This window comes from Nicotiana tomentosiformis, chromosome 9, assembly GCF_000390325.3.
Source record: "Nicotiana tomentosiformis chromosome 9, ASM39032v3, whole genome shotgun sequence".
In the NCBI taxonomy this organism is placed as follows: Eukaryota; Viridiplantae; Streptophyta; class Magnoliopsida; order Solanales; family Solanaceae; genus Nicotiana; species Nicotiana tomentosiformis.
In genome coordinates, this window is record NC_090820.1 from 62,906,080 (window position 1) to 62,918,182 (window position 12,103).

At 36.0% G+C, this 12,103-nt stretch overlaps 1 protein-coding gene across 1 annotated transcript in view; it reads left to right on the top strand.

The window, feature by feature from the left end:
• Positions 1–519: 519 nt before the first annotated feature.
• LOC104110283 (uncharacterized) overlaps positions 520–12,103 on the top strand; it is a 51,127-nt gene continuing 39,543 nt past the window's right edge. The window contains exons 1-3 of the mRNA XM_070185576.1: positions 520–948; positions 2,112–2,191; positions 5,276–5,326. Coding sequence (XP_070041677.1) covers positions 736–948; positions 2,112–2,191; positions 5,276–5,326 — 344 coding nt within the window. The 5' untranslated portion in view covers positions 520–735. The remainder of the gene's footprint in view (positions 949–2,111; positions 2,192–5,275; positions 5,327–12,103) is intronic.

Consider the following 12,103-nt stretch of genomic DNA (forward strand, 5'->3'; position numbering starts at 1 on the left):
GACCATTATTACTTTTCGCGAGGCAGTATTAGGTTTATCTTTTATGTTTAGTTTAGACCTTGGCTTTTGAGTTGCATCTTGTACTTGGTACTCATATTCTAGTACTCCATAACTAAGCTTTTTATTGGGTTGTAGCAGATGTTTTGATATTGTCCTTCGTTTTCACATTTTTATCTATATAAGACAGATTTAGTTGTATTCTATTTTGTCTATTTTTACAATTTCAGTATGACTTAGTTTGGTGGGTTCGCTTAATGGGTAGTGACTTATTGGATACCTTGTCACGACCTAAATCTAGATTTGGATCGTAATATTTAAAGTTTTAAACTGACAAATCTAACCGTGATCCATGACAAGAATAAAAAAATAAAAAAAGGAAAGAAAAAGAAAATACAAAAAGAGGAGGAATTATGGGGGAAAAACCCTGTCAGCGGTTGAAAGTGCCCGCATTTAACTTAGCGCCTGCCAGCTAATAATAAAACTACGGTCTGTAGCTTAGCTCTAGTACATTCATACCGCAAGACATACAGCTAATTATACTCTTGCACTTTGCCAATTCCACATCTCACCCTTTCTTTCTCTCTCACAGACAGATTTTCAGTCCTTTTTTTTTTTTTTTTTTTTTTTTTTGCAATTTTCAAATGGAGCAAATTCAGAGTTAGCTTAGTTGAATACTACATTTATCCCATGTATCTATAGCATCCACTTCGAAACATCTCCATCACATAGCAATCGATGTCGGCGATCTACAGTCCATCTCGGAGCCCAGCCAGCTCCAGGTTGCCTTTAGGAGGCGGAGGAGCTTCCAGATTGAGATCTTCTTCGCTTAAGAAGCCACCTGAGCCACTTCGCAGAGCTGTCGCTGATTGTCTATCTTCTTCTTCTTCTTCTCCTGCTCACCATGGGACCCCCTCCGCCACTGCCTCCGAAGCTTCTCGCACGCTTCGGGTCAGGTTTTCGATCCTCTTTTTACACTATTGAATCTAGGGTTTCTGCAAAATTTTGATTCCAACTTTTTGATAAAATTGAAGGTTTTGTACCTGCTTTTTTATTTAAAGCTCGAGTTTCCCTTTTACGTTTGCCGATGTAATGAGTAGTTGCGTCTTAATCTAGGAAATTGGGTGTGGAATGTCTAGGACTTTTTGATTTATGATGTTGTTAAGTGTAATATAGTCATTTAGTTAGCATGTTTTTAAGATAGGGGATTCTGCTGCAGTCTTTCTGGGTATTGGAAAAGGAGACAAACACAAAAACTTATAGGCTGCAAAAGATCAAAGGAGCAAGTGTGAGGTTTGGATACTAGCTTTATTTTGAAAAGCTTTAACTACTTTCGCCAATTTGACTAATAATTTGTAAGCAAAAGGAACCGTTCCCAACTTATTGGATTAATAAATACATGAAGATAATCTTATCATGACATACAATCTGAGTGTTCAGACTGATATAGAAACTCTTGCCATGACGGCAAATATCTAAAACAGTTTCTAAGTTGAAATGCATCTATTTTATTTCATACTCAATTGAAGACTTTGCAGTTATCCTAAAACTTAGAAGCTATCATATTTGGGCATTCTATGAGCCTATATGGTCAAAGGTTTTTCGTGTCGGAATTTTGAGGATAATCCCTCCATATATGTTGTCGCATCCAATTTCTGACATGCTATTTATGTTTCCATAGTTGTGCTTTTATTTAGTAACTGAGTTAATGGGACTCAAACTAGTTAAAAGGTAAGTGCTACATTTTTACAAGTGAACTATCACATTATGAATTTTAATGGTGGAATGAATAATAGTTGAATGATCACATATGCTGTTTTTCTTGCCACAAACCTTAACAAGAAAAGTAAATAACTTGTCTTATCAGGAGATTTTTTCTTCTTAATAGGAGTCATTTAAATTGAAACTTAAGTGGTTACTGGATTATGGTGTACTAGCTCCTTTTAGCATAATTGCATTGGTAAAGATGCACACTGTTTGGCATATGTCCTTCTATATTATGGTAATCATGTAGTATGGATTCATTGAAATCCTATGGACCAGCACTTGCTGTTTCTAAAATTACAAAATCAGATGAGAAATTGCATTCATTATATAAGCTTATCTTTTTACAGGAATATCTGGCAGCATATCCAACCACTGACTTGGCTTATGTTGTTATTTTGGATCATACAATAGCAGAGCGCGAACGCAGGTATACAATACTTGTTGATAGATGCAATGGTACACTAACATGCCTATGTAGTTCAAAGCAGTATACTTCTGTATCTGTCTTATGCTGCCATAACTATGCTGAATTTTTTCTGTGCTGAATTTCAAATTTTAGCTAATTGCCATTCTTTTGATTATAAAGTTATCAAGGATTATCTAATTCTTTTCATGTAGATTTAGAACTGTTTTGAAGAGGTTTCTGATGAGTGTTTCTTTTTATGTCTTATCTTCTAGTATGGTAGAATGTATATGAGCACTTGTTGAGATGAATTTAAATCAGTACAAATCCTTTCTCATGAGAAATATGTAAGGAATGCAACATGTACCATGCAACTTTGATTGGCACTATGGGACAATGATGTCAAATTTTTGTAAGGGAAAAGTAGAACTTTTAATAGGCTAAGTTAATGCAATATTATAGGCAAATTCCCATAAACAAAAAATGAAATAGCACAAGCTCATAAGTTGATGCGTGCTTCTAGTTATCATTGTTCTTTACTATTTTTAGTTAGCAGGAAACTAACAAACCACTAAATGCATGGCTGATGTCCTCTCTTGCAGGAAGAAAAAGAGAAATTTTACCCTCTCGTGGCGTGCCTAAAAAGCATATTATGTTAAGAATTTAAATGCATTTCCATTAGTAGCTTTTGCAATTTGATCCAAAGCCTAGAAAAGTAATCCCAGTAAAAAGGATTTAGGAGTATCTACCCTTTCTGGACTTGAAATGGTGATATTCTTCAATCGAACTGCGTTACCCTGTATTTTATTTTGTTCATTTTTGATAAGCGTCATTGCACTATATTGTTTAGTTCAAAATTTCTACGCTTTTCTATTACTACCTGATTTACAACTTACATGGCTTATGAATCTTAAAACACAGTAACAGTGACCTAGCACAATATGTTTTTGGTGTCATACTAATTTCCAATTCTTTTTCCATAGAAGTCTTTAGTTTTTAAAAGACGAAGGTCACAAACAAGTTGTCAAAGTTGATCACCATCAATTTAGAGGTATTTGGCCTAATTTAATAACTACTTCCTTTAGTGTTTGATTTTTAATCCAAGTTAATATTTTGAGTTGCCACGGATGAACATCGTAAACCTGAACATACAACCAAATATACCCAAATCGATATGGAATATGAGCAGTTGCATTACCGTTGAAATTACTACGCTTTTACTATTACTGCCTGATTTACAACCTACATGGCTTATGAAACTTAGTTAACACAATAATATTGACTGAGCAAAGTATGTTTTTGGTGTCATACTAATTTCCAATTCTTTTTCCATCGCAGTCTTTTAGTTTTTAAAAGATGGAGGTCACAAACAAGTTGTGAAAGTTGATCACCATCAATTTAGAGGAATTTGACATAATATAATAAGAACTACTTCCTTTAGTGTTTGGTTTTTAATCCAAGTCAATATTTTGAGTTACCACAGATGAACTTCATAATCCTGAAGCATACAACCAAATATACCCAAATTGGTATGGAATATGATCAGGTTCATTACCGTTATCTTCTTAACTTCTGAAGGACTAAAGAAAATCGCCTCTTCAAAGGGTGAGGTATTTGATGTTATCTAAAAATATTTAAGACTACTATTTAAAAAGTCCACTTCCAAGGAAAAAAACTATCTAGAAGCCTAAGGACGTGGAAAGATAATCATTAAAAGTGATAAAATTTTAAATGGTATCATATAGCCTTTTCAATAAGATAATTTGTGATCGGCGTAGGATCTAAAAGCTTAAGTAGTAAGAAAAAATGGTGGACGAAAGGCATTTAATGTATATTGAAGTGGAGGCTAAGTTTTATAGTGTTGTTTCTCCATTCGAGACAATATTGTGTTAATATAATTTTTTTTTGTTAATTATCAATTGTTTCTGAAGTTAATTCTCTATATTGGTATAATTTTATATTTTTTCCAATATGCCCTTCATGAAATGCAGGGTAAAGTTTGCATGTGCTTTGATTTCTGTACTAGGAATATTTTTGTACTTGTCAAGGAACAAGACTTTCTTCCTAACATGGTAAAACACAGTAATTCGTAAAGGTTTTAGTTAGGAAAGTTAGCAGCCCAGTTGATGGGAAGCATCTCGTATCCCAAACCTTGATGTAAACCTGTAAGGCCCACTAATTCAAATTTGGTGCTTGCAAGATAGCTTGATAGGATATTGGATAATTGGATGTTATTCCTCTTTTTGTATGTGAAATCTAACCTTCTTGATACATCTATTATGCGAAAGTACTTCACAATCAAGGAGTCATTGCGTATTTAGTTGCTTAATCACAAACTAAAAGGTTCGTAAGAAGTGCAACATCTCCGATCATAAAGTAATTCACTATGGAAGTTGCTAGATGTTTTTCTCTTAGATGTAAAGAAAGATAGTTTTTTTGATAAAAGCTCTACATAGGCGAACACTATTGGAAACAACCTCTTTACCTCCACAAGGTAGGGGTAAGGTATGCGTACACACTACCCTTCCCAGACCCCACTATGTGGAATTATACTGGGTATGTTGTTGTTGTTGTTGTTTGCTCTACATAGGCGAACAAGGAAAACATTTTTCCGCAAAAAAGATTACTACCATAAACTTCAAATATAGGTACCCATAATTATAGGATATTTTTCTGTGAAGAAGGAAAATAAGAAAAATAATCAATCAGTAAGAAATGTATTGTTTATGTTACTGCTTTCTGTATGTATATACATGAGAATCATTAGTTTTTGTAGCTTACTGCAAAAAGTATCTGCTGGATCCTAGTTCACGCTGTACTAGAATATCATGGCAGTTTGCTGATGCTCTCCTTTGCTCTTTTAGTGTGAGGAAATATTGTTACAGCTGAAGCTAGGAAGAAAAAGATCATTAATAGTTTATTGTAGCAGCAATTTTCTTCTGTAATTTTGAACTGTTCTGTTAGGCATTATACTTCTGAAACTACATTTCTCCCCTCTTGATAATTTTTTCTGCTTTATTGCCTATTGGATGTTCACGTTTCCTATAACCATTACTTTGTAATCTGTCCAACTTATGTCCTAATTTTCCCTTTTTAATTTTGAATCAGCCCAGCAGTTGTAGCAAAATGTGTGGCGCTGTTGAAACGGTATCTCTTAAGGTAGTTTCGTCCTGTAATGTATCTTTCTTTCTTTCCCATTGAAAATCCAAGGTTCATATCTCACTGGACCACTGGCATTTAGCTTATTGAGATTGTCATCATTATACATTTTATAACAGCTTTCTTTTTTTAACAGTATTTTGTGACAGCTTTCTGTTACCACCAAATTCATCATACTCAATTTGCATGAACCTGATATTGCTTTCCTTCTTTACCATCTATTGATGTTTAATACTGTAAGATCTTAGATCTGTGACAGTTGTAAAAACCTCATTGATGTTAAAAGACAAGTTTTTATTAGAATTTATTGCAGTATTTGTAGAATGAGTAAGTTGATCCAACATTCACTCACAAATTGTTAAAAAGTAATTCCAATGGAGTTGAGCTATTAAGTTCTTTGTATCAAAGAAATCTTTTAAAAAAAATTACTGTTACCATCCTCAGAAAAAAAAAAAAAAACTTGAAAGAAATCATTTTTATGATCAATCATTATCTTATCGTAGGAATTTGACAAGGTCAAAAGAGAACATACAAAAAACAAATAAATTATTTTAGGTTAAGAGAGCATTTTGTAAACCAACAAACTCTTCATAAATTACCAAGTTCTAGTTTCAATTCTTGTAGGGAAGAACGTACACGCTTCCTCCATTTAATCATTAGCATGAAGCATCAATTTGTTTGGCAAAATTTGGCATGAAGATTTTAGAATAAGCAAGTTGATCCTTCATTTACTGAGTTTTTAAAGTACCACATTTGTTTCATTCTATATGATAGTATTTAATAGGGAACATAGTTTAATTTTTTGTCCGACTTCATTAAAGTAATAGTTATAAAGTTAGTTTGATTGAGAAAATGTAGTGTTAGATAGTTATGCATTATGTATATAAGTAGTCTAATCCCTCATTGGATTTGGAGTAATATGTACTATGCAGAGCATAGCTATAAATAGGGCTTTTTCTTGTATCATATTGAAAAGTGATATCAATAATATAATTTTTCTGTGTTTTCTCACATTGTATCAAAGAAACCGTGAGAGATTCATCGCTGTGCAAAAATACCAGCGACTCCGGGAAGAAAAAAATCAGTTAACCGGAAAATTTTCCGGTTACCGCAGGTCTGTCCGGTTAAAACTCCTTTTCCGTCGGTGTTGTGCAAAAACCAACACCACCACGAGGTAGATCAGCCTTCGGCGACTAGTTCCTGAAATTTTCTTCGGCAGAAACTCACACGCGCTGCCGGCAAAATTTTTCCCGCGAGATTCCAGGTCATGCGCCGCCGTGTGAGGCACTCTCCAGCCATTTTTTGACAAAATTTCTTCTTGACAGTTGGCTCGTGAGGTGATTCCGAGCCTACCCATCCAGGTTACACCAAATTCTGACAACTTTTTTATTTTCCGATGACTCGTAGATTCTGGCGATTGTTCAAATTTCCGACGGCTACAATGTCCTTTTTCTGCTGCTTCTTGACGGTTGTTTGTGACTTCTTGATTATTTGGTCCAACAATGTCTTTGGGATTTGATGTATTTGATTCTAAAAACACAGGTTCTGAAAATTCAAGCTTCATGATTACGTCAGAACCCTTAATGTGAAGTTCAAACTATTTAGACTGGGCTTCCTTTGTTGAGTTGTGGTGTAAGGGTCAAGATGTTCAAGATCATTTAACCAAAAAGGCTAGTGAGGGAGATGAAAAGGCTAAGCCACTTTGGGAGAAGATCGATGCTCAATTATGTAGTATCCTGTGGCGATCTATTGATCCCAAGTTGATGCCCTTGTTTCGTCCACTCCAGACATGTCATTTAGTTTGAGAAAAGGCTCGCACTTTATACACTAATGACATAACTCGTTTCTATAATGTGATATCACAGTAACAAACTTGAAGAAACAGGAATTCGATATTTCTACTCGGGACAAGTACATGCAGTCATGGAAGAATTTGAGATATTGGTGCCAGTTTCTGCTAGTGTTGAAAAGCAACAAGAACGACATAAGATGTTTCTAGTTCTTACCCTCCCTAGACTTTCTAATGACCTTGATTCAGTACGTAACCAGATTTTGGCTAGTCCGATTGTCCCTACAGTTGATGAATTATTCTCTCGATTACTTTGCCTTGTTGCAAGGCCTAGTCACACACTAATCTCATCACAGATAGTTGACTCCTCTGTTCTCGCATCCTTGGGAAATTGGGTATCTCATACTATGGAGGATAGACGAGGAGGTGGTCGTTTTGGAAGGTCTCGATCCAAGTGTTCTTATTGTTATAAGCTTGGACATACCCGTGAGGTGTGTTACTCTTTGCATGGTCAACCACCTAAAATTTTCCATGTTGCTCAAACCGAGACTATAGGTAACCATGGGTTTTCTTTATCTGAAGGGGAATATACTGAGTTCCTTCAGTATCGAGCAAGTAAGCAGACATCTTCACAAGTAGCCTCCGTTACTCAGACTAATGCTTCTGTTGCTAGTAATTCCTTTGCCTGTGTTTCTCAGTCTACTACTCTTGGACTGTGGGTCATGGACTAAGGCGCCTCTGGTCATATCTTTGGTAATAGGTCACTTTTGTCAATTATTGTTTATTCACAGTCTCTTTGGTATATAAAATCAACTTCGGGCAAAGGACTGTTGTTTGAGGATCGAGGCCATGAGCAGATCGTTGGATACACAGACACTGATTGGGCAGGATCACCTTTTGATAGACGTTCTACGTTTGGATATTTTATTTTAGTAAGAGGTAACGTGGTGTCTTGGAAGAGCAAGAAGCAAAATGTAGTTGCTCGGTCTAGTGCAGAAGCTGAATATCGAGCAATAACTACGGAAGCACGTGAGCTAGTTTGGATCAAACAACTGCTCAAGGAATTGAAATATGGAGAAATTAGTCAGATGGAACTGGTGTGTGATAATCAAGCTGCTCTTCATATTGCGTCAAATCCGGTGTTCCATGAGAAAACTAAACATATTGAGATTGACTGTCACTTCGTCATAGAAAAGATACTCTTAGGAGATATCGTTACAAAGTTTGTGAAGTCGAATGATCAGCTTGCAAATATTTTCACTAAGTCCCTCACTGGTCCTCGTGTTAACTATATTTGTAACAAGCTCGGTACATATGGTTTATATGCACCAACTTAAGGGGGAGTGTTAGATAGTTATGCATTATGTATATAAGTAGTCTAGTCCCACATTGAAATAAGAGTAATATGTACTATGTAGAGTATAACTATAAATATGGCTTCTTCTTGTATTATATTGAAAAGTGATATCAATGATATAATTTTCCCGTACTTTCTCACACATAGTATAAGGCCCTGCTAGGAAAGTAGTTATGGAGATTCAAGACAAAGGAAAATCCTTTATGGAGGGAGGTGATAGAGGATAAATATAGGGTCATGGGATGTGGTGGAGGACAAAGAAAGTCACTATGCCTTATGGATGCGGATTGTTGATAAATATATTGAGGGGATGGGAATAGTTTAGTGTAAATATATCCTTTTGGGCAGGAGATAAGAACGTTAGTTTTTGGGACAAAGGTGGTATGGGGATAACACTTAGAGCAATATGTTCCCCAACATTTACAACATTTCATGTCAAAGGGAGATAATAGTTCAACATAGAAAAGTGTTTTGGGATGTGAGTTTTAGGAGAAACTTTTAGGATTGGGAGGTGGGCGAAGTTCCGAAGTCTAATTGAGCTACGTCTAAAACAAAGTACATTACAAGATTGCCAGGATGTATGGAGATGAGATTTGATGAATAATGGTTTTCTCGGTTAAACCTTTGTATAGAAAGCTCTTGATTAGTGAGAAGGTTGCTTTTCCGCATAGTTTGATTTGGATCCCAAAGGCATCGAGAAAGATTTGCTTCTTTACTTGGTTAGCAACTAGAGGAGTAATCTTGACGGCTGAGAACCCGAGGAAGAGGAAGAGTACTTATGTCAGTTGGTGTTTCATATGTAAATGTTCGGGGGAAGACGTTGACCACCTTCTCATTCATTGTTTGATTGCATCGAGGTTATGGTGGGAGATTCTTAATTGGTATGGTATATCTTGGGTGATGCAAGGCACAATGAAAGATGTGATCTTTAGTTGGGAAGAAAAGGGGAAACATGGCATGGAAGCTTCCGGCGCTAGCTCTTTTGTGGGTCATTTGAAGGGAAAGAAATAGGAGAGTTTTTGAGGGTGTCCAAATGAACTTTGTTCCGTTGAGAAGTAGACTTTTGTCGCTTATTTCTATTTGATGCACCCATAAGCTAAGTTGCTACGACACGGTAGGTTAAGTGCGCCACTTGTGTCGACACGACTCTAGTATGGGTGTGGGTATGAGATCTCTATCAGATCTGGTCAAACAACTTTGGGTATTTTGACCATGACGATAGAAAAGTTCGAGACGAGATACAATTTGATTCTCGAAATCAAAATCAAAACTTGGGTAAATTTGAAGAAAATTGCATACTTTATTTAGGAAATTAATCATTTACTTATCCACACTTTACAAGCTATACGTAAGTATTCCAGAATATTTTTCATAATTTAAAAATATTCTTATATTTTTATTTTTTTGAATTATTTTTAGCCAGATCCCCGCACCCGTATCCGTATCCCCGAATCTTAGAATTTACATCTCGAAGGATTCGACCTCTAGATCCGCACCCGTGTCGGACACCCGCAACCCATGTCCGAGCAACTTTCTCATAAGGTTACAATATTGCATAAATGACTGCGTGTCGTTCGTAGAAAACCATATTTCTAATTGTATACGTGCATGTTTTTTCGCCCAATCATTATTAATAAAATTTATTACTTTATAAAAAATCAATATTAAGAGCTTAATGGTAAAATGAATTTCAAGAATGTTCCAGAAAGAAAAGAGGATTATATAAATTGAAATGGAGGGAGTTATGTGTGTTCAAGGAAAACCGAAAACCAAGTTGGAGAAACAACATTTTTTATTTGATTTGGTTTGATTTTTAAGTTTAAAAAACCAACAAAATTTGGTTTGATTTGTTTTGGTTTTAAGCAAAAAATAACCGAAAAACGAACCAAACTGACTATATAAATACTCTATTAAAAAATTATAATTATGCACGCACATATTTTTTATATTTTTGAGAGTAATGCTTTTGGCGATATTTTTGACTTGATTGGTTTATTCTGTTGGTGTTGATCGTTAATTATGTCGGAGGCTTAGTCCCACGTCGGAATAAGAGTAGTATGTATTGCGCTTGGGCACAGCAAGGATGGAATGTTACTTTTAGGAGGGCCTTGAATGACTGGGAATTAGAGAGGGTTGTGGATTTCTTTAATATCTTGGAAGAATTTCAAGGTCTCGGAGAAACTGAAGATAAACTTTGTTGGAACCTTTGCAGGAATGGGAATATTAAAGTCAAATCCGCATATACCTTAATTTCTACTCCAAACCAACAGTTAGAATATGTGGCCCTGGAGGTACTTTTGGAAAATCGAGGCACCTCTCAAGTATGCTTTTCATGGTTAGTTGCAAGAAAGGCTTGTCCAACCCAAGAGAACTTGAGAAAATAAGTTTTCAGCTATGCTCTAGGTGCCTATTATGTGGTACAACTATAAAAACTAATAGCCATTTGTTTCTTCATTGTCCTTTTACTGACCAATTGTGCCAGCTCTTTCTTAATATTGTGGTCCTTAAATGGAGCATGCCAACAAACACTTGTGATTGCTGAAGTGTTGGAATTACAATGGGGGTATAGTGAGACAGAAGAAATGGTGGAGATTGGTTCCTACTTGCATTTGGTGGACAGTTTGGAAGGAGAAATTTGAGAACTTTTGAAGACAAGCAATTCTTTACAGAACATCAAGATGAAGTGTTTTCTTTTGTTTCATTTCTGGTGTAAAGAAAGCTGTGTAGAGGAGGCAGAATCTCTAGTAGACCTGATAGGTGCACTGTAATCTTAGGTGGACATAGCTGGTTTTTGTTTTCCTTGTAAATATGGATTGGCACTGCCGTAATGCTGTTTTTATTTATTAATGTTCATGTTACCATTATAAAAAAAAATAGTATGTATTGCGTGGATGTAGATATAAATAGGGCTCTTTGTATTATAATAAATTAGCTTATATCAATAATATATTTTTTCCCGTGCTACTTCTCACATGGTATCATAGTTTTGGTGAGATAATTATCAACGTGCGTCACTCCAACGACATAAGGGAAGAAAAAGCTCAGTCGTGGTGCAATTTGACAGTGACCTAAGTGGCTATTTGCATCAACCTTCAGATCTGACGATGTTGTGCGAAAATCAACACCACCACGAGGTCCACCATAGTTCGACGACCATGCTCTAGTCACACCCTCCGGCAGATCTCATGTCACACGTCGACATGTGCCTAGTAGGTCCCCAGAATTTTTGGCAAGTTCTGTTCACGCGCCGGTGCGTGAGCCCCCTTTTCGGCATATTCCAAGTTTGATTTTCCTTCTGCGGTGGTCGCCTGCCTCTTCCGACTTGACCTATATAATTTTGTGAATTTTCAGTCACCGAAACCGTGTGTTTCAAGATAGTTCTTCAATTATCCTGCAAGATTTATTGATTTCCGGTCACTTCAAGTGAAGTTCTTGGTTTCCTAAGGTCGTCTTTCCCTTTCCAACTCCATCTAATTGAAAAATCTTTAGTTTCTGCCATCGGCATAAGGTTCAAAGTTGTTTCGTATTCTGCCAGAAGCGAACTTGTTCTGACTTGGCATTCCAAGGTTAACCATATAAGTTTTAGTCAAGAGTTTGAGAAATTTGTTGTAGCAACATGAGATCCAATACT